The sequence below is a fragment of the Myotis nattereri genome, assembly GCF_964212035.1.
Source record: "Myotis nattereri genome assembly, chromosome: 13".
Lineage (NCBI taxonomy): Eukaryota > Metazoa > Chordata > Mammalia > Chiroptera > Vespertilionidae > Myotis > Myotis nattereri.
In genome coordinates this window covers 39,210,547-39,237,298 of record NC_138088.1, presented here as the reverse complement: position 1 = coordinate 39,237,298, position 26,752 = coordinate 39,210,547, and the positions used below count along the sequence as shown (strand labels likewise).

Sequence of the window (26,752 nt, the reverse complement as noted above, 5' to 3'; positions counted from 1 at the left end):
AAAAACCCATATTTAGTTATTGGATCCTATTTCAGCTGGAAGCAGGAGTATATGGTAACTTTTGCTTTTCAGTAATTATTCACTCTGTGTCATCTCAGAATTATAGGGTCGTGGAGTGAGGGAGGGACCATACAGAACTATTAGTTATCCAGACGCATTTTTAACAAGTCTGGCTACTTCACATCTTGTTCTTCTGGTGGAATGCTTGTGTGGATGCTGCGATGCTTTGACCAAGTATGGTAGGTCCCATGGCCCAAGGAGTGGAATGGTGGCTGGACCCTCACTGGCCCCACTCAAGCTGTGATACTGTGTAGGTTCCCGCAACCCATTGGGGGAATAGCTGTCCGGTTTTGTCACTAGTTGGCACTGGTCATCTTTTTGGCTTTTACCCCTTGGAGGGGACACATGGGAGAAATTCCAAAGAGGTGCCATCATGTTCACAACTAAATCAGCTCTCTACAGCTTAGTTTTAAAACAAATATTAAATGTCACAGGTTTTTTATGTAAAATAAACTCTCACTTTCTACATATAATTGTAATAGCCTGTACTATCTTTAATAATAAAAGCACACTATGCTAATTAGACCAGATAGCCTTCTGGACGAAGCCGGGGCTGCGAGGGCCGAGCCCCTTGCATGAATTTTGTGTATCAAGCCTCTAGTGTCTAAATAAACAGCCAGGAGTGGAGTATGACTTTCAAAAAGCTCTTGGCGTTCTTCTGGTCAGGCTCAGTTTGTGCAGCTTCCGGATGCATCTTCACTGACAAAACCATTTGCTGAGCCACGTGGGATTCGAGTCTGGCTGGTCTTACTGCAGAGGGATGACGGTTCTCCTCTCCCAGTGAAACCTTAGGGATGCCCTCCTCCTCCTCATCTTTCTTGGTCAAGGTTTTTGGGTTGCAAACAACCAGAAACCACCTCTGGTCAACTCCCACTGAAAAGGGATTTATTGGCAAGATCTCAGGTAGTTCTGAGTTTATGGGAGGCTGGGGAATGGCACTCAGAACAGGGCAGGAATTCAAGGAGGCTGAGTTGGCTGGAATGAGAGCCAACCTCGGGCTCTGGAATAGTCTGGATAGGGTGTCACTGCTGTTGCCACCCCCGGCGAGGACTGGGCCCTGGGCGCCATCCTTGGCACAGCTGCCACTGCCATTCTTGCTACAGTTTTTATTTTAAACGGCCCACTGCGTCTTTTGTGCCACCTGCTGCAGATTCAGTCAATCACCGAGTGACAACAGCAGAACCTACTCCCCCCAAGTCTTTGTGTGCAGAGCTGGTTCTCACCTATGCATCGTCATTGCCACCTATTGTCATACTAGTTCTTAAAATGTCAAAATAGTGTCCTACCCACCAGCCTGGGCCCATTCTCTTCCAGCTTCTTACAATCCAGCCATTGCATGGTTAGCTCCTGGCACAGGGAGGGGTGTCCCAGAGCCTGCCTTAGCTGGCATCTGCTATGGTGGTGGATGTTGTGGCAAACTGATGGATACTATTTTGGATATTAGCCCTGACCGTGTGTACTTAAGATTAGTCTGTAAGTAAGAGGGGCTGACACTCAAAAATCACCAGAACCTATATTAAATATAAAACGCGCAAAGGGCTACCCACATATGACAGTGATCACTCATTGTGTGTGAGATGAGGCATCCTTTGTGTTTGGTTCATAGAATGTTTCCATTCATCTCCTCCCCTGCCTAAGAATGCTGTTGTGCTATGTACTTATTTACAAAATTAAGATGAATTAAACTAAATAATATGGAGGGAATTGGTAAATGAATTATGGCATGTTAATACTATGAAATATTATATAGCCACTAAAATGATGGACTTAATGACTGTAGAAGTTCAGGAAATGTTCATGAAATATTTAATTTAAAAGTTAGAACACAAAACTGCCCAGACATATGGTTACAACTATGTAAGCGCTATTTATACAAATAAATGAAGGTAGGAAGGACTGTAAAGGAATAAAAGTTCTTTTCTGTTAAGATAGCTCTGTGGTTGAATAATACCATTTCTTAACTAATGCTTTAAAAACTAAATAAATAAAACCTTAACATAAAAAGTTGATTACCAAAATAAAGTTTTACATGAAAATGTTTGGATGCTATCACCACAGCCCTTTTGGTCCTGGGAAGCAAATTGATGTATTATCAACCAGGGTTGGAAACCACTGGGGCGTTCAGAACACAGGTTATGCTCCTTGACTGAGAGAACAGATGTTTCCACCGCTTAGAGAATGATCTAAGGGGGCTGTTGAAGGTCATGGGTCGTCTCAGGTGTATTGACAGTGACAGAGGCAAAGTTCGTGTTGATTTGGGCTGCACAGGACTTGGAGTGATTTGCTTGTTGCCTTGAGCATTCTACTCGGTCAATTCCAAGGACAGCAAGGCAGCCACCTAGAAAGGAAACAGGTGCCCATGTTAGAAAGAAAACTAAAGCATGTCTCCTTGTGCAGAGCCTCAGACCATACCTTGACCTTCTTACTACAGAAAGATCACAATAAAAATTCCAGCAGGTTTTTGTTTTTGGTAAAAGTTGAAAGATAATTTTACACTTTATATGAAAATGCAAAAGACCTAGAAAAGCCAAAACGATTTTGAAAAAGAACAAAGTTAGAAGACTCATGCTACCTGATTTCAACACTTACTATAAAGCTATAGTAATCAAGGCAGTGAGTTATTGCATAAAGACAGATCAGTGGGACAGAATGAAGTCCAGAAATAGGCCCACATATATGTGGCCAAATGCTAAATTGTGTTATGCAGAGCAAGAAAAGCTATATAGAAGATTACATGCACTATGATACCATTTACATGAAGTTCTAGGAAAGAAGGAACTAGTGCCATTACTGGTGATGAGACCATACTAACTGAGAGGGTTATTCATTTGAGTGTCAGTGGTGAGTGCAGTGCCTAAGAGCCTGGGCTTTCAAGTCAGGCTGTCTGGGTTCCAGTAGCAACTCTTTGTTCACCTCTCTGCGCTTCGGTTTCCTCATCTGTATGAACCAACACAGTGTTAGTGCTTGCCTTGTAGGGTCACTGTGAGGATCAAGTGAATTAACATAATTAAAGCATCTTGAACATTTCCCTGTGCCTTATAAGCCATATTTATTGCTGCTGCTTTTGTTGTTGTTATTATTAACCTCCAATAATATTGTGATTTCACCTTTCTCCTAAAACTTGGTTCTTTCCGAACTTCACCCTCTCCATGACCCATGTGCACTCATGTAACTCTAGGGTTTTATTTGAATACTAGAGGCCTGGTGCACGGCCTGAATGTTGCTGTGAGCCCGGCTTCTGGCTCAGTGGCCCTCCCCCTGTGGGAGTGCCCTGACCACCAGGGGGCAGCTCCTGCATTGAGCATCTGCCCCCTGGTGGTCAATGCGCATCATAGTGACCGGTCGATCCACCGTTTGGTCGATTTGCATATCAGGGTTTTATTATATAGGATTAGAGCTGGAAGAGACCTTGCATAGTATTGAAATCAAGTACGGGCAACAAAACTGTGGCCAAGGTGGTTGAGTGACGTGCCCACGGTCATGTTAGTATGTAGCAGACCAGAAGCTTGGCCACGTTGACTCCTGGTTCAGCTCTGTTTTATCAAGGATGTATGTGTTGTTTTTTCCTTTTCAATGTGAGCCACAGGGACTTATCTTGAACCTGCCATTCATTGGTTTCATTGTGTGGTTTTGTTTTTCTGCAGAGCAGTGCCGAGCCCCAGTTGCAAAAGACTTGTCCTGTCACCACCATGAGCTCGGGTAAGTCATTTAAAACCCTTTTCTTCTCAACAAATCTACAAAACTGGGCAGTTTACCCAGATTTCTTACTTACTCTGAAGGTTCCAACTACATTTCATTTTTTATTTTTGAGACCTGGGTAAGTGCCAGAGCTTTGTCATAAATCGTCATCATCACTATCATCACATGCATTGTTGAGGATTTATTCTCTACCACGTGACAGGAACTATGCTATACACTTTACATGCATGTGTCCTCATCTTTGTAATAGCTTCCTTTCTCTCTATTTTTAACAACTTTATGGAGGTATAATTGGCATACAGTAAACTGTGGATCTATTAAGTATACAATTTGATAAATTTTGACATGTATACACCTCAGTGGCATTTCTTAATCCCAGTGAATGCAGCAAAAAGAAACCAATGGACTATAATTGCCCCTGGGTGCAAGCTAATCTAACACTTCCTTCATCCAGGCTGACAGAGTGGTGTGCTCCCCTTTTGCTGTGCCTGTGGTAGTAAAAATCAAGACCTACACAAATGACCAGTTTTGAGTACATTAAATTTAGAGCTGGGGTGGAAAGCATGGGCTAGGGAAGACGGGGAATGGAACAAGCCCCTGCTCATTGTGCAGCCAAGAGTTTGAGGCAGAGAAGTTTCCAACTGGAGATTAAGACCTGTCTGCCTCAGCCACTGAGCCTGCTTCGACCACTGGGCTCGTCTTAGCCACTGAACCCGCCTCGGCCACTGAGCCCACCTCGGCCACTGGGCTCGTCTTAATCACTGGCCCGCCTCAGCCACTGAGCCCGTCTCGGCTACTGGGCCCGCCTCGGCCACTGAGCCCGTCTCGGCTACTGGGCCCACCTCGGCCACTGAGCCCATCTCGGCTACTGGGCCCGCCTCAGCCACTGAGCCCGTCTCGGCTACTGGGCCCGCCTCAGCCACTGAGCCCGTCTCGGCCACTGGGCCCGCCTCGGTCACTGGGCCCGCCTCGGCCCCTGGGCCCGCCTCGGCCACTGAGCCCGCCTCGGCCCCTGAGCCCATCTCGGCCACTGAGCCCGCCTCGGCCCCTGAGCCCGCCTCGGCCACTGGGCCCGCCTCGGCCACTGGGCCCGCCTCGGCCACTGAGCCCGCCTCGGCCACTGGGCCCGCCTCGGTCACTGGGCCCGCCTCGGCCCCTGAGCCCGCCTCGGCCCCTGAGCCCATCTCGGCCCCTGGGCCTGCCTTGGCCACTGGGCCCACCTTGGCCACTGGGCCTGCCTGGAGCCTCCCGTGACCTGTAGGCTGTGGGGGTGAGGGGGATGACCAAAGGGCTAGCTTATTCAAGGGTGTCCCAATCCTGAGTTATTTCCAGCATGTTCCAGAAATCTCAGAGGATGAGAAACAAGTCTTTCCACGTATTTACATACAGTGCCTTTTTAGCCAGGTCCTAAACTGGGCGGACAGTGTGTGCTTAGGACTGAGGAGGGCTCTGGGTGGGATAGCTCAGGGCCACAACTTGGCTTCCTCAGGTACCACGGTGTGACCTTGAGCCTGTGGTGGACCCTTCTCTGCATTCTCCTCCGTAAAACAGACATCCTAGAAGCACCAACCCATTGGGATTGTGTGAGGATTAAGTGAGGCCTTGCTCCCTAAGTACTGAGTACCTGGCGCCAGGCTCGGCTGGTCTTCCGTCCATGGGTTCCCAGCTCCGATGTCCTCCTTGGGAGGGGAGGGACTGGCCCCGATGCCTTCGGTGCTCTTGTTATGCATAAGATGCTGCACACCTTTTCCCTCCAAGGGGCTCAGGTACTGCCAGCAGCTCCTGCTTTGTAACGCTTTTTCGTTTTTGTTATCATTTTTTTAAACTTTGGCTCTGCAGCCTAAAGAGTTTTTGTTCTTCTAATATCAAAATTAGCCCAAACTGGCATTGCTACCTACTCCTGGCAAAATAAGGGCAGAGGAAGTAGGAAGGGAGGGCCGGGCCGGAGGGCGAGGGTGCGGAAGTGCCTGTGTGAGGTCTCCCTCCTTCTCCCTCTCGGGTGGTGCTAGAAGGAGGCTTTCACAGCCAGAGTCCAAAAAGTCTGGACCCTCTGACCTGATAACTCCACTCTTGGGAATTTCCGTCTTAATTCCAAGAAATCAAAAACACCATCCACATAAAGGTGGGGTCTCTCTAGGTTCATGCTGTGTATTTACATGGGGGAATAATATGCCGCTATTAAAAATGATCATTAGGAAGAAAGCAGTTCTGTGGGAAACACTTGTTTTAACCTCTGGTGGACAGAGCAGCATGAAAGCAGCTTTTGCCTTCTCTCCTGGTCCAGACAACACTCAGTTCTCCGAATTCTCCCATGACACCCAAGGGGGCCCATCTCCAGGCCTGAGCAGCCCCCACGTCCCCAGCACCTCCCACCGGGTGGGACTCAACAAATGTTGGGGAGACCTCATCCCTATCCTCATGCTTCTTTCTTTCTCCAGAATGTGACGTTGGCGCTTCTAAAGCTGTGGTGAACGGGTTGGCACCAGGCAGCAATGGGCAGGACAAAGGTAAGGCTTTTAAAGGGAAGCCCGGCTTGGTACTGGGAAGCGTTTCTAGAAGGAGCAGGATGTTGGGGCGGGACCACCTGCCCAGTGGGAATAGTCATGGTCCAATCAGGCCCTTTGCTGGAGACCTGTTTCCCACACTGAGTTTCTGAAACCGTGAGCATGATCTTGTATCTCAGGAGTCTGAGGCTGCTGCTTCCCACCCACTGTGAGGTGACTTATTAAAAACTGTCTCCTGCTCACAGGGTGTTTCAAATAACAGATCAAATATACAGACCGAGGTGTACCTCCTGCCTGCTGCATATGGCATTTATCAGCCTGAAGTTTTCCTCACCGGCATTTCACCTTCATAGCCCTGACCCTGCGGCAGGAGCCTTAGTTGCTGAAATAAATGATTTCAGTGGCATTCATTTTGTGCACATCCTCTCATATTTTCAGTTTTTAAAAATTTTAGGATGAAAGATTTAAGTGCGAAATGAGTGATGTATAAGATGACCTTTGAGGTCCCATTTGCTCTGTCATCTCTCATCCCGAATGTCTCAATGTGGCTGCCCAGGTAGCAGGCAGCGGGGCTTCCCGTGGCTCTTCTGCAGCGAGGGGTGGGTTGGAGTGATAAGGTACAGACATCTCAGGAGGTCCTTTGTCCTCATGGGTGTGACTAGAAAACACAGGCATTGCATGATCTGCAGTATTTATTCCTCTTCAGATTCTGGGTGCCAGTGGTTCTCTCCATGCTCACCCCACTAAATTTTAGGGTATCAGAGAGGGAGGGCAGAAATCCTATCATTGGGCATTTAAGTAACTTCAGAGTTTGATGTGTTTGGCTTTTGTAATTTTAGGCTGGTTTAGCCAAGTATTCCTTTTTCGACAAGGCCAAATGCAAAGTCAGAAGGAAGAGCCGGAGAGGGAAGTCATTGAGAGCGGAGGGGTGGGGAGTGGGATGGTGGTTTGGGGCGCTTTCTCTGGCAAGAGGTGTCCTGCTGCCAGCCTGTTCTTGCCTCCCTGCTGGCCGCCCTCCTGTACTCAGGGTGTGGGGCCGTGTTCTCGGGGTCCTGGACAATCAGGCGGAGTTGCACCAGGGGATGTTGAAGGGCGGTGCCTGTGGAGTGGCTCCCGGGGAGGGTTTAGTCCTCCAGTGAGGAGCATGGAGAGGATGGGCTCTGATGCTTAACAAGCCTGTGGTGCCAGCAACACCGTCCCTGTGAATTCACTTAAGGAAGAGGCTCCAGGGGAGTGGGGGGAGGGCGGCAAATGGACGTGGTTTCCGCTCCCTCTTCAGTAAAAATCACCTTTGGTTGGGAAGAGGAGGCAGATGCAACCATAGGTCATCCTGGTGGCCCGAGGAGGTCCCTGAACCCAGTGCCGGGACAGTGAACTCTAGCCTCAGCCTCTTTCCTTCACTGAGTGACTCTGAGCGGCTCCCTGAGCCTCTGGCTTCTTCCTCTGAAAATGGTAACATAACAGAAGTCTCCCACCAGCCAGTCTCCCAGCTGGTCTTAGAGAGCAGTGAATAAATAGGATTGCTGCGAAAGCGTGTTTGTACCTTCACACGTGCAGCCCTTGCCGCGCCCCACGAGTTATCCCGGTCTTAAAGCTCAGCCGGGTGTCAGATCCCGGGCTGCGCACTTGGGTGCTGCCCTGAGTCTTGAATATGCACTTGGACGCTTGGCCACCTCTTGCCCGAGAAAGGGTGGGCTGAGGCAAGACCATCTGCTGCCTGACAGATGGGGGTTCTGGTTTGCTTGGGGACAGAGGGCTATACTTGTCAGAGGAGGCACAGGACCCCAGAAGGTACGATTCTGTGGAAGCAGTTGTGATGGCTGAAGGAACCAGGCAACTCACAGACTGGTCCCTTTCCTTCCTCCACTCACCTGGGGCCGGAGCCATAGCTCTCCTTCTCGGAGCGCACCCACCCACAACCCAGCACAGACACCCCAGCATTCTTTCAGGGGCCCCTTGGACCCTGATTCTCTCCCCTTCCTCTATTTGCCAGGCCATCTGCATCTCTAAATCTTGGCAAGTTCCTGGTGTGGCAGGAGGTACAGAGACACTGACCAACTGCACGCGGGTACCGGTAGGAGGGAGGGTTCTGCCGTCTTGGCACAGAACTCTAAAGAGAGAAAGCAGGTTATTTCAAATCACTGCATCTACTGCTCTTTCTAGTGTTCTTTTCATCTGGGCGACTTCCTCCTATTGTCCCTGCCGAGTCCCTCAACTGCCTGAGTGTTTCCCAATGTCCTTCCTGGAGGCACCATTTACCCTTTTGTGTTTGCAGCAACCACCGACCCCTCACGCGCACGCTCTATTTCTGCTGTTAAAATAATTCCTGTGAAGACAGTGAAAAGCTCTCCAGGCCTAGTACTCCCTCCAGGTACCTCTCCTTGGGTTGGTTTCTTTTAATTGCTAGCAGATCATGCATGGTGTTTCTTCTTTCCTTCTAACAAATACTGGAGGCTTAATCCTTGCATGCTTAGGAGCCATTCCCTCTCACTTCCTTGGTTGGTTTCCCTTCTTTGTGTGTATGTGTGTGTGTGTACGTGTGTGTGTGTACGTGTGTGTGTGTGTACGTGTGTACGTGTGTGTGTACGTGTGTGTGTGTTTCCGTGAGCCAGCCAGTCCAGAGACAAACTGACAGCTACCTTGTGCCCCGTCCCCTCTTTAGGAGAAGGGTCACCCAGAGGCTAAGCATTTACTCTGTGCAGGTCTGAGGTGCATGGACTTCTTAGGCTCTCCCTAGGGGTTTCCAGCTCCCGGTACTTTATTTAGAACTCCAGTCTCCCAGAGAATTCATGTGGCTGCACAGGGACCCTCTGAATTGGGCTGAACTTGGAAAAGAGGCTTCGCTTCTCTCCGCCTGGCACAGGCCTGGGAATGAGGTGGATGTCTGAGCCCCCATCCTGTCCACTGCCCACCTTAAACTTGACCTCATAATCCCAGGCTTGACGATTTTAGGTCAGCGATCCCAGCTGTGCTGCGGAATTCAGTTCAGCTCGGCCGCACAGAGAGAAGCGTGAGCACGTGCGCCGGCTAGGGCTGTGCTCTGCGTTGGCGGCGCCTCCCGGGCCGACTCTCGGAGGGTGAGCAGCCAGCTCCTTTGAAGCCTGTTTTGAAACCCTTCTCAGTGCGATTCTGAAAGATGACCCGGGCCTGTTATTAGGCCATTGTCACCTGCGGAGAGGTCGGGACCCAGTGACGGCTCAGCTGGGTGCCGCGCACACTGTTCAGGGAAGGCTTTAGCATTCCTGGTCCTTTCCTTTGGTGTGAATTTTCTTCATTAAGTTGGAATGCGAGGCTCTCTCACCCCTGGTCTTTCTGCCCAGGCAGCAGATCCTGTCTCATCTTTTCAGGGTCCTGACTTGCTGATGCAGGTTTTCTTTTCCTTTTCCCACCAGAGAAGTGATTCTCTGCAGAAAACCACTGAATTCCTGATGTGCCTAGAGCTTTTCTAAGACGGATGGTCTGGAAACTTGAGAAATCTTTCATAAACTCTGTGCCTTACTAATTTGTCAGACATCTCACCAACCTACACTTCATTTAATAAAAGAAATAAACCCGCTTTCATTTTGAAAGTCTTCAGCTGATATTGTAACTCATACATATACTCCATTTCCCCCTAACCTCGTGATGGGTGGTAAACCTCTGAAAATGGGGTTCATTCCTCTCCACTACCCACAAATTAATTTTCATTGACCATGTAAGATTGTGCAGCTGTGCCCAGGTTCATCTCATCCCCCAGCTGTAACAAGTTGCTTGCTGACTGTTGCTTAATCCTCTAGGAGCTTTGCATTCAGTCCTCCCTTTTGGATCTTTCCTTTTCAGACATGGATCCTACAAAAGTCTGCACTGGGAAGGGAGCCGTGACTCTCCGGGCCTCATCCTCCTACAGGGACACCCCAAGCAGTAGCCCTGTGAGCCCTCAGGAAAGCCCACAATACGAAAGCAAACCAGGTGAGCCACCTCTGCAACTGGGGGCAGGTATTCAAGTCATGTGGGAAGGGCACAGATTCATCAGCTGCTTCCTGATTCTCCCAGGGGCCCCTGGGTCACTCAGCTTTTTGTCCCATCTGCAATACATGGTGATCAATGCCCTGAACTGACAGGGCCCTCTTGCTTCTGGCAGAGGCACAGCAGCAATCACCACTTTATTTTAGCTTTTGACTGGACAGGTGGGCAGACACCCTATCTCAGAGCTGGGGTCTCTGCTAACTGCACTGGTGAGGACGGAGAGGCTTGGAGGCCTGGGGGAGCAGTGGAGAGATGGGCTAGTGGTTAGGTGTCTCTGAGGGCTTGGCTGTGCCTGGCCAGGCAGGGCTGGGGCTGAGAGGAAGCCAGAGGGCACTGAGAAGTGCAGGCAGCTGACCGACCTGGCTCCCAGGAGAGCAGAGGTGGGGCAGGGGGCAGGCTTGGCGGGGGGTGACCTGGCAGCTCAGGGAGCAGGAGCAAAAGAGCAGGTCTCAGACCAGTGCAGACTAGGAGCTACAGAGACGAAAAAGCCGTCTGAAGCCCAGCTCCCCACATGACCCGCCACTCCCCACATGAAGCCTGGGTGTCTAGGTTTAGACCTGGGACTTCGGGAGCTGGTAGATTTGTGTTCAGGCCCTTCACCTGTTGGCTGTGTGATCCCGGGATATAGTTAGTCTCTCACGGCTGGTAATCTCATCTGCACTGCCTCCCGCATCCTTGTGAGGGTGCAAGTGCGGGAGGTGTTTTGCACCACACCTGGTGGCATGGAATGGGCTGCATTTGTTGCAGCAGGAGAGTCAGACATGGGCCCCTCATCCACTACCTTGGTAGTGCTTTCCTACCTTGGAGAAGTCACACCTTTGAACACATGTGAAACCTGAGGGACTTGGGCAAGGTGGCTTACAAGCCATTCTCGTTCTAAATGCTCGGAAACCTTGGGAAGACCTGATTATTTTGGCCGCTTTGGAGAGGGCTCTCTACAACCCAAGGGTCCTGGGAGTTGGGAAACACTGATGTTGAGGTCCCACAGGCACCGTCAGGATCTGGGGGGACGGCCCTCTCCACTCTGTGGCAGTGCGCGGTCCTCACACTTGCGTTGCATCAGAATCACCTGGATAAAAACACAGGTTCCTGGGCCCGCGTCAGAGCTTTAGAATTCCTGATTCCCACCTGAAGGGCTGGGGTGCTGACCCAGGTTCTGCATTTCTGACGTTCCCAGGTCATGCTGATGCTGCTGTCCAAGGACCCCATTTGAGAGCTACTATAGGGGATGGGAGTTTCTTAAAGGAAGGAAATGAAGGGAGAAAAGGAATTGGGGTGATGATGACCCCCTTGGGCACAGAGAGGAAAGGAAGGGGGGCATGAAAACTCTTTGGCACAGTGGGGAGCAGTGTGTGGTGATAGAAGGGAATTAGACAAGATGGGGGTGGTCAGTGCCCAGCATCCTGGGAACTGGCTTTCTTCCCATCCACCGGGAGCAGGTGCCAAGGCAGATGCCCGAGGGCGAGGCCAGGCTGGAGTGTGAGCTTCTTCTCCCTTGACTAAGGGAAAACGTGAGTGGCCTCCAGCACTAAAACTCAAAAGTAGCTTCTTGGCCCTTGATTCCTGAATTTACACCTGACTCTTGCCCCACTGCCGTTTGCCATTCTCGTCTCCAGGAAAGGTGGGGCCAGGAAATGAAGGCAAAATAATTTCTTCCTAAAACAAGTCTAATCCAGTCTCTTCAGGCCTAATTGGGAAAATCCAGCTCCCAAGTTGGAGGATGTTAGGGCAAGAGTGAATCCCAAGTGATGGTTAAAGAGAAAAACCCTCCTCCCGCCCAATGGCCCAATAAAAAAAAGGGTCACCCCCTGGCCCTTTCTCCGGTGGTGAGTGAGAGGTGAAAGGAAGGAGGAGCCTTGCGCTCCCCCTGGTGGTTATAGTGTGGCACTATCAGAATGCAAATGCTACTCTTTTTTTTTTTTTTTAAATTGATTGATTTTAGAGAAAGAGAGGTAGGGGAGTGGGGAGAGAGAGAGAAATCAATTTGTTGTTCCGCTTATTTATGTATTCATTAGTTGATTCTTATATGTACGTTGGCAGAGAATCAAACCCTCAACCTTGGCATATCAGGATGACACTTGAGCCAACTGAGCTACCCACCCAGGGCCACACTGTCAGTAGGCTTTCACTACAGGACTGTGCAGTTATTTGAGTCACTTTAGGAAACTCTCTCTAGTTCCCAAATAATTCTATGTCTTATAAATTTATAACAGCTAATTTGGGTGATAAAAGATCATGTTTTAAAATGCAAAAACTCTGAAGAATTAGGGGATAGCTATCAGTCATTCACACTTCACAGTAAATTAATCTTAGTAGATTATTTTCATCCTCATAAATTGAGATCACTGAATCCAAATTATTCATTCAGCCATTCACTTATCATCTCTGTGTCAGACACTAAGTGAGTCGCTGGGAATTGTGATGAGAAGGGGGGAGAAGGGAGGAAAAGGGAGAATAATTCTGGGTGCATTAGGTGAGGACAGAAGGCAGTTTGTTGTAATAGGAGAGCCAGGTGTGGGCCCCTAATCCACTACCTGCGTTCTGACCGTGGTTAAGTCACACATTTTAAGCACATCTGAAGTATGAGGGGCTGGGTGACATGGTTTCCAAGCCATTCTAGTCCCAAAATGCTCTGTAGCCTGACAAGTTTTGAAACTGACCTGACACAAACTGATTTCCATTCACTGGACAAATTCAAGATTGTGTACTAGAGCAGTTTGAGTGGGAAGGAATAAGTTTGCTTTAAGTAGGGGTGGCGCGGAGCCCCGTACTGGTTAGGAGCTGGAACGAGTGAATACTGGGGGTGAGGTTAAAAGGATGTGACTCTAGAGATAGGACCTTCAGGAGTGGGGATCTCGTCGCTGTACTCTGCTCCTCATTGACCAGCATCCTGGCTCCCTCGTCCTCCTCTCATCCCTGCCTACTCCCTCCCTCTGGGCCTCTGGATGACAACTTGTTGGCCCACACCAGTCTGAAGTCCTGTCCTGGGCCTGGGGGGCACTGGGCCGGGACCTGCCTCATGAAAACAGCCTTGAACAATATTTGCAGGAAGCCATGCCCAGCCTGGACTGGAAGCCCCACCAAGTGTGCAGTAATGAGTGGCTCTTGCCAAGGATTGGGCATGTTTTCTACTCCCAATGTCAGATAGTGTCCAGCTCCCTCCCTGATCACTAGGCCAGCATATGTCCCCCAGCTGCTGTGTCTACCCCTCCCCCTACCTTGCTACCTGCCTTTGCCACCTTCTCCCATTCCTACAGGTCTCCAAGTTGCTGATCATTGGCCTAGACTGGAAGCTCCAGTTCCCCACACTGCCCAGCACCCCCATCTGATTTCTTTCCCTACATGGGCCTTTGACACCCACATTTCAGAGATACCCCCTATTTCCAGTCCTTGCTCCAACTCTCTCATGCTGGCCTTGTTCTTGAATCATAGAGCTCTCCGAGGCTCAGCTCTGCCTCTTACCGTCTTTGTGATATGGGCAAATCACTCAGCCTTAGAGAGCTTCAGTTTCTCATTTACAAAATAGGAATGATCGTAATAGAGTTGTTGGGATTCAATGAGCTCTTTCATATCAACACTTAACACAGTGCCAGGCATGTAACCATTCTAATTACTGCAGACAGGAGGCCCTTCAAAGAGGCTCAGTAATCTCAGTTAGAGGCCATGAGGGCCTGGGCCTGGCGTGGTGGCAGCAGGAATGAAGAGCAGCGGCCAAGGGTGAGTGGATTTGGAAGAGTGAAAGGGCAGGGCTCAGTGCACTGTGTGTAAGGAGCACGGAGGGGTAAAGCTCAGGGCAGGCAGGAGAATAACCGGCACTCATGCAGATGGTGGGTGTTTGCAGGAAGGTGAAGGGCTGTTGAATTCCTTCGTTAGACATCTTGAATTTTTTTGGCAAGGAAAGAACTTCTAGGAGGAAATTTGGAGTCCAAGTATGGATGTGGGAGCCACCTGATCACATGAACATGGGGAGGTGGAGATGCTGGGGGTCAGGGACAGATGGAGCCTTTGGGGTTCCCCAGTTCAAACTCACAGTCCAGACTCCTGTTCTCAAGTGGAAGCTGGACTCTGGGTCCCTGACCATGGCTTCCCAACCAACCTCCTAATCTCAGAACGTGGGCCTTGGTTTTTGAATCAGAACCACTGAAGTTACTGGGTGAGGCATCACCTTATCCCTGCTTCCTGACGCCATTGCCTGGCAGTCTCAGTGTTGGCCCTGTGGTTCAGAGTGACCCACCACATCCCAGGTCAGGGCGTTTTTACTCAAGAGGAGACAGGGAGCCTGAACTGGTGATGGGTGTGATACGCTTCCTGTCTGGTAGCCTGAAGACCATCAATCCCTGCATTTTGACTCACAAGCCAAAAGCCAGGTCAGATCTTACATGTTGCTCATTCTGTGCCAGTTGGCTCCACTCCTGCCCGGTTCTTGAGAAACAAGTCAGCTTTGGACATGAAGATTCTTGAACCTGCAATCAGCTCATTTCCTCTAGTTTGAGCCTCGCATTTGCTCTCCAGAAATGGCAGGAGCAGAAAGGTGTCATGAGAAAATTAACTTTGAAGCAGTTAAAGGCACTTCCTGCCCTTGTTACTGCAGAGTCCTTTTTATGAGCACATGTGTGGGAATCAGGGCCGAGAGATGGCGGGAAATTCCCCAAAAGAGAACACCCTCACTCTGATACCAACTCCAAGTTCAGGGGATTCCCAAAACCATCCTCAGAGTTGATCATTTGCTAGAAGGACTCAAAGAGCTCATTGGAAGCTGTTGCGCTCGTGGTTATGGTTTCTTTCAGATGAAGATCAGCCAGGAGAAGCCCAGCGTTTCCAGTGTCCTCTCCTGTGGCGTCAGGACGTGCAGCTCCTGGGCTTGAGGTGTACACTGTGCTGATATTCCAACCAGGAAGTGCACCTGAGCCACGTGTCCACAGACTTGTTGGTCTTTTAAATATATTTTTTTATTAATTTCAGAGAGGAAGAGAGAGGGAGAGAGAGAAAGAAACATCAGTGATCAGAGAGAATCATTAAACGACTGCCTCTTGCATGCCCCTACTGAGGATCAAGCCTGCAACCCAGGCATGTGCCCTGACCCAGCATGGAACCATGACCTGGTTCATAGGCTGACGCTCAGCCACAGAGCCACACTGGCTGGGCATGTCCAGAGTTTTTGTTGAGACTTCCTTACATTGGCTTTCTCACTGCCCATGTGCGGGTACCCTCAATCACGTTATTGGCGTGGCACACAGACACTCCTATTAGGATTGCCTTCCAGGGGTTTAGAGAATAACTCCCAGAAGTCAGAGGGCAGGGCCAGATGTCATTTTGAGTAAGGTTAAGTTCTTTACCACATAACATGAGTAAAACATAAACATAAAGAGCTTAAAACACTCATAGAGCCACTTTAACACATCTCATCTGTTAGACACTACAGAATGTGTCAATTCTCTCAGAGAAAGTTATCCTAAGATTCCAAGAAGAACAGATCAGTAAAACAATGTAGAACAGAACAAAATGAAATGAGCACAGAAAGAGATCCAAAAAAATGTCAGGGGGCTGTGGTCTCAGGCCAGAAAAGATTGTCTGTGAAAGACAGATGGAGGAAGAGATAAGGCAAAATAAATATTACTTCCTTCTTGCGGGAAGGCTCGGGTCTCTTCCGAGCTGTAGAGCCTACCTAGGACCCAGCTTTCCAACATTTATTGAAGGAAGCATTCTGATAGTCTCCTCACATCAAAGTTAATAGCTGATGGTTACGTGTATAAGATTTCACATGCTATACTCGGGCACATAATGGTCATACTGCCACCAGCCTTCAAGGTTCAGAAGACTGGGTAACGGATGAAGGGTGACAAAACTGCAGAAACACAGCTGTCCTATAAAGGATGAGAGGGGAGGACTGCTCAGAGAGGTCCTGGGACCCACAGGGAAAGGGGAACCGTTTTAATGACTTGGAATTAGAAGAAAAAGTGGGCTGAGCCGCAAGAATATTATGTTCTTGACACTATTTATCAAATGGCAGATGTTAGCAACTCTAATTTACCTCTATGTCTGGGCAGATTTTTTTCCCCTTATGTTTTGGATTCCTAGTTTACTGAGCTCATACTTATGCCAGACATTTCCCTTTGATCCTCATGACTCAAAAGAGGTAGATAATGTCTCTTTCACAAATGCGGCTAAGTCATTTGCTGCAGGATGTGCAGTTAGCGAGATAGTCAGGACTCAAACCTGGCAGTCTGGTGCCAACACGGGAGTCCCTTTATGATGCCCAGACCTGCGGCAGCACAGACTCTTCTCTGTTTTCCACGACATAATGTTGGCCAATGTCACCTGAGTAGAACCAACCCAACCGAGAACCAAAGAAGGTGCAAAATAAGGTGCCCTAAATCCATGCAGAAAGCTCACATCCTTTAAGGAAAAGCCCCTCACTCAGAGCCTATTGATATTTTAGTGTATTTGTAAATCTAATAAACTTGATAGAATGATTGACAAAGTTAGACCAGAAATATGTAGAAAGGAGGGTGGGACAGTACAAGTGACAGGTGCCAGGGAGTAGGGAGAGTCATTGTCACAGTGTGTCACCTGGTGTTTCAGGATCTGTTTGATGTGAGGGCCAGGGTTCTGGATGGAGGCAACAGAGAGGGTTGAAAATGATCACGTTGAGGCTTCTTCACATACCTGACCTCTGGAGCTCCAGCAACCCTGCGAGTAAGGATTATGGTTTATAGATGACGAGAGTGAAGTTTCGAGTGATTGACAGCTTGCCCTTGGTCACACAAGCTAATACATTGCAATAATGTGAATAAAATTCAAGTCCTGTAAATTTCCCAACTTCTGTGGTTGTGAAGAGAAGACAAATACCTGTGATTTGTCCATAAGGGAGGGGCAGAAATGCAACACACAACTTACTAAAGGAATATACAACTGAAATCTGTAAAAACTCTGACCAGATTGGGGGTGGGGGAGGGGAGAATAAACAAACAAAAATAGATATAGTTAGTTTTCCAGAACAAGGATGTTTTTAAGTATTCCTTATAACAGTGGTTCTCAAAGTGTAGGTTATGGACCATCAGCCTTGGCCTCCCTTGGGAACATTAAAAATGCAGATTTTTGGACTGACCTCCCATCATGAGTCAGAGGCTCTGGGGGGCAGAGCACAGCAGTCTGTCCTCTGTGATTCTGATGCAGCTCTGACACCTTGTGGCTCCCCCACCTCCCTGAAATGTAGGCTCTGCTTTGTGGCCTATGTGGGGTTACTGACTATCCTACGGATGGTGGGCGGAGCACCATACTTCATTCTGGAGACCTGGGCTGACTGCTTGGTCGTCGCCTGGCTGTGTGACTTTGGGCAAGTCAGTTGGCCTTTCTGTTTCCTCGTCCATGAAGTAAAGACTCGTGTGCACTAACATACTAAATAGGAGCAAAAGTGACTAAAAGTGTCTGGCAGAAAAATGTTCAATAAATGTGTGTAAATCTCAACTTGACATCTGGAAAGCCCATCTCTAGTCCTTGAGGGACACACTGAAATGGAGCCTCGGGCTGGGAGAACTGCTGTGTTGTTCCCTCTTATCTCTGTACAGAGTCAGACAAGAGCAGGCGCCCAGGGAGAAGAAGGAAGCTGAGGGATTGGCTAGATCAGGGGTTGGCAAATATACCCATGGGCCAGATGTGGCCGTGCCTATTTTTGTTCAGCCTGTGAACTACGAATGATTTTTCTATTTTTAAACGGTGGAAAGAAGATCAAAACAGTATTATATGCCGCTTGGAAATTACATGAAATTCAAATTTGTGTCCATAAATAAAGGTGTATTAGAATGTGGCCACACTGGCTCATATGCATATCATCCATGTCTGCTCTTGTTTTGCAACAGAAGAGTTGAGTAGTTGTCACTGAGGCCATATGGCCCGCCGAGCCTAAAACATTTCCTGTGTGGCCTGTTACAGAAAAAGCTTGCTGACCACTGGGCTAGATGGAGGATAGAGAAGAGAGAGGCGAGAGATGATGCAGAAGATGATTAGAGTAGACATTTACTGAGTTCTGCCAGGTGTGGGCTTAGCATTTCTCATGCATTGTATCATTTAATTCTTAAAACAACACTTATGAAGCAGGCATATCATTATCCCCATTCTTCAGATGGAGAAACTGAGGCTTATCACTTGCCCAGGGACACAGAGCCCACAGGTGATAGAGTCAAGATTTGAATTGAAGTCCAGCTGACTTTCCAGCCGAGCTCATGACCATTGTGCCCTGTTGCCCCATGGTGTTAAGTGGGTCAAGTTAGGAGAGGTTTAGGGTCTCAGATGTGCTGGGCAATGACTGGGAGGGCAGGATAGTAGCCGGCTGGAGGGAGACAAGGGTGCCTTGTAGTGCAGTGAAAACTCAGAAAGGGTGATTAGATTCTAAATGTTTATGTGGCTCGTTTAACAGAAAGAAGAAAAGCAGTGGGGAGAAAAGAAGCCCTTACCACAGCAGATACCTCTGGGCTGAAATCATGTTGTCCCCAAGCCCAGCACCAGCAGCCACGGGGAAAGTGCTCATCTACTCTCCCTCTCAGGGGTCTGCTCATTAGCCCCCTGCTAATGAGGAGGGGGCTCTCTGTGCCCACATCAGGCGTGAAGGAGGGGATGAGATTTAGTGAGGAGGAACTGGACAGTGGAGTTCTGTTGCCTTTCAGTCTGTAAAATAAGAATGTCAAGGAACAATTGTTTCTTCATTGCTGTGAATGTGAGCCTTGTGTTTGCAAAGGTCAGCGCCTGTGAGCACATCGTGGCTTAGAGTGGGTTCCTATGGTAATGAGGCCGCTGTGACTGAGGGCATTCTGTGTCCGGCGGCCGGGCGCTGGACTTGCGCCTTTCTGTCGGGCGCATGCTTGTTTCCTGCAAATGTAACCATTTCTGCCCCCCCCCCCTTTTTCTTGTTTTCATCCTTTCTGCACCGCACACAGTGCTGGAGTCAGAGAATCCCCCAGCAGGTATGTGTCCCTTGATTCTTCTGTCCTGCCTTCCACCCGGGACCCTCCAATTAGAGGGAACCCGGAGCCTTCCCTGCGAGTGAGGGTGTTGTTTTCTCTTCCATCCAGATGAGTGGCGGCTTTCTTCCAGTGCTGATGCCAATGGAAACGCCCAGCCGTCTTCACTCGCTGCCAAGGGCTACAGAAGCGTGCACCCCAACCTCCCTTCTGACAAGCCCCAGGTAGGCATGTGCCCAGGGCGGGGTGGGCACCAGTGAGCAGTACCTGTTCCTAAGTCGTTTAGCTTCAGATTGTACTGCCAGCTTGCTCCGCTGGGGAGTGGGCTGGCTCAGAGTTGTGCTGTTGGCCACTCTGGAGAAACTCAGGCACCAGCCGTAGGGAGAGTTGGGGTTGAGGGGAGCAGAGGCGTGGAACCAGGTTGTTCTGCACCAGGGGATTGGAAATAGAGGCCCGATGTGTTATAATAGTAACATGTGTTTAGGGTTGTTCTGGAACAGGGAAGCCTTTTGGCCTTGGATGTGGGGAAAAGTTCTGAGCCTGTTTGTTAAAAACTCTTTAGAGTGTTATATTCAAGACAAGAGTGCACTCTTGTGTTCATTCCGGTAACCAGCTGCAGGTGGGGCTGTAAGAGTTCCAGCAACTCTTCTCTTTTCAGCCTAAGATGGGGAGCTGTGGCCAGACCTCACGCCCTGGCCCAGGAGCAGCAGCTAGAAGTCAAAATGGGAGCACCTGTAGTTTAAACCTGTCACCCTGCTCCCAGGTGTACAACTGGAGTAGAGATCATTTTGCTTCAGTCCCTTGTCCTAGATTGTTTTCCTGATGGCCCTCCCCTCCCTGTGGCTACTTTGCTATTTTGAGGAAAGGAATGGACCCTGTTTGAATCCAGGCAATCTGTGAGGGGCGTCTTTACAGAGGAGCCGAATCCATGGAACGGAGCAGTTCTTTCTTTCAAAGGAAGCTGTGCTGCACAAAATGTATTGCGGAAATGTGCTCCTCAGGGGGGCCTTTCCCTGTGCCTGCCTCTGTCAGGGTGCCTTCTCCCAGGACCCACCAGACCCGGGAATTCTGCATTTCCTTCCTGGCTCCCGCACGCCTTCTCCAGCGATCCTCTGGTTCCTGTTCCCGAGGCCTGGCCCCTGAAAAGAAACTGAGTCGGAGATAACATCCTCCTTCCTCTCTGTAGACCCGCCCCCCAGCTTTAGAGCTGGTCTACCTTGTGTGCCGAGCAGCACCACCAAGCCTTCTCCGCCATGGCTGCCTCTCTGGGGCATGGCCCGGTGCGTCCAGGCTACTGGTTAGAGCCAGGAGCTACAAATGCGTCTCCTGAAGTCTTCATCAGACACGGGACCTGGGTTTCCCAGTAGGTGGCGTGCCCTAGTTCTCCCTTTCTACCACCTTCTTGGCGGGTAAGCGTGCTGCCTGCGTCCGACAGGCTTCCTTCTTCAGAATGGGTACAGGTGGCTTGGCCCCAGTTAGGAAACAGCGCTGACCCACGCCAGGCAAACGTACAAGCACACCTCTTCCCCTCGGTGACTTAGCTCAAGGAGAGCTCACTGATCCCTTTTGGCTTCTTATGCTGCTCTTCAAAAGAGATGCTTTTAAAAGCATGTGAACTAAACAATCACTTCAAACACATGAATTTACCGCAGCTTTATTGGGCACTGTGTTCAGATCACTATTAAATGTCGCCCTCGAGGAGTTTGTAAGCCTCATAATATAAGTGTGAACATCCTGTAACATCGCCTGTGAATAGCATATTTTCTTACCTGTCACTATCCGAGACGTTGCTTTTTTAAAAGGGAGCCTGGTAAATTGCTGCTATGGCAGTTGAATCCCGTATGTTCAGAGTTAAGTTGCCCGTCCAAATGTCAAGAACCTTTAGGTCATGCCCTACCTCTTGAATTTGTTGGCTGAATACAACTTGTCTGTAGAGCCATTGCCAAAGCTGCAAGTATTCACTGGCTCAGAACAGCCAGGTAGCTGGGGGCTCTCATATCCCTACAGACCTAGCATCTCCTCAGAAGGACTGGATTGGGGTCCAGAAGCTTCAGGGGGAGCCTGTCCCTGATGTTCCCACAGGCTTCCTTTCCTCCTGCCAGCCTGGCCCTGCTGCCCTGCTGTCCTTGCTCCCAGTGACAGCAGCCAGGGCTGCCCTCTCTCTGACAGCATCATCGTGTTGGTGTCCCCAGTGTAGGTGGAGATTGGTAGTTTCCGGAACGGTATAAACTAGGAGCCACTCAGATTCTTCCAAGCAGCCCCATCTTTTCATTGCCTCACCTTCTGCTAAGAGAAATGAGATCTCATTAGTAGCCTGCTGGGGAGGATGCAGACTGCCAGTGTGGTTCCTGCCACGTTTACAATGAAGCAGCGCCTTCCATGTAAAGGAACTGTGCCTGCCCCCCTCCTTCTTTGGGGCTAAAAGCAGCCCCAGGACAGGAAGGCCTCTGGCTCCGAGTGCGCTGTCAGCACTCTGGGGAGGCGTCCTCGCCACTGGGTCAAGGCCCTGGGAGGGCTCGCGCCTGATGTAATGCAGCTGCGGCACCGTATATGGCCAGAGCCAAATCCAGTTAAAACCTCATTGCAATTGATTTCTATCTTTGGACAAGAAGGAATCACATGTGGGACACTCCAGCTCAAAGTAAAAGTAAATCTGAGCCTAATTCAAAATTGCCTTTTACTTACTTCCCTGACCACCATTATCACCTTACCCCCACGGTCCCTGGGGTGCGTGTCAGTTCAAGCACTGTTTCTAGAGAGCATCGTTTAGTCTATAAACGCACCCCAGCCTCCAGCCTGCGCTCACCAGGACCAGGTGAGCACGTCTGGAAGGCTTTGCTTCTGGTTACTACTGAACAGGGGCTGCTCCTTTTGTCTTTTTGGCCAGTATTTAGGTTCCACATGGCTGCATTCCACCAGCACTGTCATGGGCAGCCTATGGAAGGCTAGGCACCAAGATACCCAAGGAGGCTCTGCTCCATCCAGGTTATTTGAAAACCGAGTTTGTTAAGGAATAAGTCAGCTACCACTTCTGGCTTGATATTCTAATCCAGGCTCATAAAACGTTTTTATTTCTCACCGATTACCCTTGCTAATATTCCTTTACCCCTTGCCACCTGCACTCCACAAAGAAATAAAAAAAAATAAAAAGCAACCTCAAAATAGACCCACACCCTTGTATCTTTCCAGTTTTGGTCACAACCCAGATACTGACCACACTCTAATGATCTCACCTGTGCCATTTGGAGGACGGTTATCTTTAAAGACGGGGGCCAGTGAAGGGCATCTAGGTGTCTAGGCTTGGGCTGCTTGGAGCAAAACACCGTAGTTGGGTGGCTTAAACAACATACACTTATTTCTCACAGTTCTGGAGGCTGGGAGGTCCAAGGTACTGGCCTATTTGGTTCCTGGTTTGGGCTCTCTTCCTGGCTCGTAGATGGCTGCCTTCTCACTATGTCCTCACATGGTGGGGGGTGGGAAAGAGAAGGAAGAGGGAAAGAGAGGGAACGAGCAATCTCTGGTCACTTCCTTTTTTTTATAAGGACACTAATCCACATCATGGGGGCCCATCCTCATGACCTTATCTAATCCTAAGTGCCTCCTAAAGGTCCACCTTTAAAAGTTATTACTTAGGGTTAGGGGCTCAGCACATGAATTTGGGGGGACACAGACATCCAGCCATTCAACATTAGGAAAATAAACTGTGCATCTTATGGTCTAATTCCCAGGTGAGCCACAGGTTGACAGATGGCTCTCACTGACATGAGGATCAGTCTGGAGATTTATCCCATTTCCTGCCCTTCTGCTCCACTGAGCCCCAAGGAGGAGTCATGTGGAGGGAGAGGGAGTGAGATGTGACCTGTAGCTTTCTAGCTCTGAAGCCAAGAGCCCTGGGGCTGATCACATCCCTCCAGAATGCACTGCCTCCTAGTGGGCTGGGTGGGAATGGCTAGAGTTTGATAAACCAGGTACAGCCCAATCTGGTAGGCAAATCAGGTACAGCCCAATCTGGTAGGCAAATGCTTCATTGTCTGATCCCTTTGTTCCATGTACATCAAAAATTGGAGATTACGTGCTTTTCAGCCCACACCTGTCTTCCTTCTAATAATTAGTTCCATCGACTTGTTTCCTGCGAGGAGAGAGCACATGTGGGTGCTAAGCCCTTAGCACTCTTCTTGGGGAGCTGTGGTTTGTTCTGCTCATGGAAGTGAGTGCTGGAGCTCAGGGATTCTGTTAGACCTCTGTCTCCTGTGAGCACAAATAAGGATGGCTCTTCCGCGTCTCCATTTCCTGAGGGAAAAGCATGAAAGACCCTTGAGGGTTTCAGTGAACTTAAACTTTTAAAGCCAAAAGCATAAAGAGGAGAATCTTTGAGGAGAGGAGGTGTAGTAATTGGGGGCTTGGGCTTCTTCCCCTGGCTTAGCCCCTGGGCACCCTCTTCAGCCAGGAGGTCTAAGAGTGCAGGTCAGCCAAGGATTGGCGTCAACAGATTCAGCGCGGGGCTCTCCTGGGCTGAGCTCCCTCCTGCGGGTGAGGGGTCGGGCCTCCCCTCCAGGTGAGTGAGCCGGTCCTCGGCTTGACCCGGAGAGAGATGTAGACTCCACGAGAGTCTACGCTGAGGATTTGCTTAAAAACTTGTCTAGAATTGTTTTTTTCTTCAGATCATGTTATGCTGCTGTTTCTAATGGTCGTCCTTCTTTCCATTTCCCCTCCTCTCTCTTTTTCTCTGTCTTAATATTGTGTCTTGAAAATCATACTAAAGGTTCTCTCCCCCCCACGCCCTCCTCTCCCTAAAGTGGGCCACTTTGCATGGCAGCCCCCTGCCCTCCACGGTGCCTCCAAGGACTCGCTGTACCGGAGCTCACCAAAGCCTTACGCCCCACCCGGCACCCCCAGCCAGCAGAGCCCCTCACCACCCCAGCCTGTCTCTGTCCCCCTGGCGGCCAGATCAGCTCCCAGAGGTGTGGTGTGTCCTGGGCCCTCGCTTCCAGGTTCCACGGCCCCCGGTGCTTCATCCCAACCCCAGCGCCACTGTGCAGCCACCAGGACAGTTTATAGTGGGAATGTGAGCTCTAACCCACGTCATAAGGCAGTTGGGAATAAAAAGGTCAGCAGCTTATATGTACCTTGTTTAGCCAATAACATTTGCCCGGTGGCATCGGAAAGCTGCTCTCGTGTTGCACGTGACCCAGCCCAAGGCACTCGAGCACTGGCTCCCAGCATTGTCTCCTGCTCAGCGGGCACGGGGAGGCCACGCTCTGCTCCTCCTCACTCTTCCAAGCTATTCTTTGACCCCCGTAAAGATGCTGGTAACCGTGGCGAGAGTCCTTCCCTGGGGACTCGGCCTTCGTTCCCAGATGCAGTGGGACCACCTGTGCTAGGCCCCCAGGTTACCTCTGATCCCGAAAACCGGAGGAGAAAAGAACCTTACCTTTTGCAGCCGTGTTATCCAGCCAAGGCAAGGAACTAGGAATGTTTGTGTGTCTGCTCCGTCTCTTTGGAACTCATGTGAGAGCTCGTTTGTGTTCCGGGCTGCCCTCCCCTCCCTGTCCTCGTTAATACCGCTGCAGCTTGAATCCCGAATTCTCTAAACATCTCAGCACAGTCCTTTCTGTCTCCCTGTCTGTCTTTCCTGTGAATATGTAAGTATGCCAGAGTGTGGAATACGTAGCCTGATAATACGGTGGGACACGGCGTTTATGTTTTATAACAAATGCCAAAGAAATTGTATTTATTCCCAAGCTTTCAGGCTCCGCAAGCGGCTCTGGGGGTTAAACACAGCCTGCCTGCCTGTTCTCTCTCTTTCTCTCTCCTAAAGTGTTAAAAGGATTCAAAAATAGATGGATGGAAAGTAAAGTTGGATGGGGTTCCCTCTGTGTCATAGAGTGTCAGGAGGCCAGCTGGCTAGCACCGACTGTCTCATGCACCCTGAGCAAAGGGCACCGATTAAATAGTTCTCAGAGTACATCATTGCATGTCCACGCTCAACTGTTTAAATATGGAATTCCTTCTCCCCTGCTGCCATACCCCTTTGCGTAACGACCCCTTATTTCCTACAGGACGCCACTTCCTCCAGCCCAGCCCAGCCTGAGGTCATAGTTGTCCCTCTCTACCTGGTTAATACTGACAGAGGGCAAGAAGGCACTGCCAGACCTCCAGCACCTCGGGGGCCACTGGGTCCCCCAGTCCCGGCGGCCGCCCCTGCCGGCTCACCTCTGACCTTCCCGACTCTAGATGATTTCATTCCCCCTCATCTGCAGAGGCGGCCCCACCACAGCCCGCCAGCCAGCGCTCCGGGCCCCCACCCCCCCGTTAGCCAGACACCACCATCCTTCTCACCACCGCCTCCACTGGTCCCCCCAGTCCCGGAGGGCCTGCACAGCGTCTCGGAGCCTGACCTCACGGGAGCTGTTTCAAGTACCGTAAGCTTGCTGGGGTCCCTTCCTCGCGGCTTTCCTGAATGTCTGCCCTGGCAGTAAAAGCCCTTCTCACTGGAGTACTAAGTTCCGAGGGAGTGCTGGCTGCCTGTGCTTGCGTGATGGCTGGAGCCGGGTCTGCTGTCCCGAGTGCATGCCTCCGTGTGTCCCGGGCTCTCTCGGCTGCTCACGGTTTCCCTCCCTCTTCCTCGCTGTCCTGTTCGGAATGCACATCTTCCTGAAGGAACTTGGTTCTCCGCCAAGAAAACAGCCTCTGTGGCCTTGCCTCTGGCTAGGTGTGCTCGCCACAGGCAGGCAGGTGTACTGTGGAGAGCTGAGGAAAGCTACGAATCAGGTGGAAAAACCAACAGCCGTTTCTCCACCAGGGAGCAGGGGAGGGAGAGAGTCACACTTGTGTGGATTTAGCAAGTAAACAAACTCGTGTCCACAGCCATGGCAGAGACTAGGTTTTAAAAAAGAGTTGAATATGATTGAGAAAATGGGTATAAAAGCCTTGTACGAATGTTAGGACTATTTCCTCAACAGGCAGATAATTGCTGGGGACCCTGAGTAGTGGCTCCCAAGGCCTTTGTAGCAAAACAGCGCCTCACTGGTCATGAAGTTAAAGGGCCCATCCTGTGAGGGACAGGCCCCCAACCCAGGGGGGAAAGCCCAAGAGAAGACTTCATCGAATCCCCACCGTGTTCTGGGCATTCTTCTCAATTCTCTATGAACAAGGCACAGCCCCTGCTCTTAGAGAGTTCATCTGAGCTGTGTTCTCAAGCTCAGAGTACGTGGCTCATTGAGCAGCAGGAAAATGCATTTAAATCGTCCTCTCCAGGTTATACTCCTGGAGATTTTAATCAAGTGGGTCTGGGGAGGGACCTGGGACTCAAACTACGTGGTAATGTGCATCCTGGGGGATTCTGATGCTGAGGGTGCATGGGCCACGTTTTGAGATGTAGGGCCATGCAATTGGCTGATGGAACTAATGTTCACTGGCATCCCTGTATGCCTCCAAAACAGGCTCAAGTGGCTCATTAAACTGAAGCAATTCATGCAGTTTAATCAAGCAGGAGAGAAACTTTTGGGGGAGGGAGGCTTTTAAGAG

General features: G+C 50.0%; 1 protein-coding gene across 1 annotated transcript in view; it reads left to right on the top strand.

Annotated features, from left to right (window-relative positions):
• SORBS1 (sorbin and SH3 domain containing 1) overlaps positions 1-26,752 on the top strand; it is a 218,909-nt gene that overhangs the window by 105,621 nt on the left and 86,536 nt on the right. Inside the window, exons 3-6 of the mRNA XM_081104358.1 lie at positions 3,705-3,759; positions 6,198-6,266; positions 10,083-10,211; positions 19,337-19,449. Of these exons, the coding sequence (XP_080960484.1) occupies positions 3,750-3,759; positions 6,198-6,266; positions 10,083-10,211; positions 19,337-19,449 (321 nt within the window). The 5' untranslated portion in view covers positions 3,705-3,749. The remainder of the gene's footprint in view (positions 1-3,704; positions 3,760-6,197; positions 6,267-10,082; positions 10,212-19,336; positions 19,450-26,752) is intronic.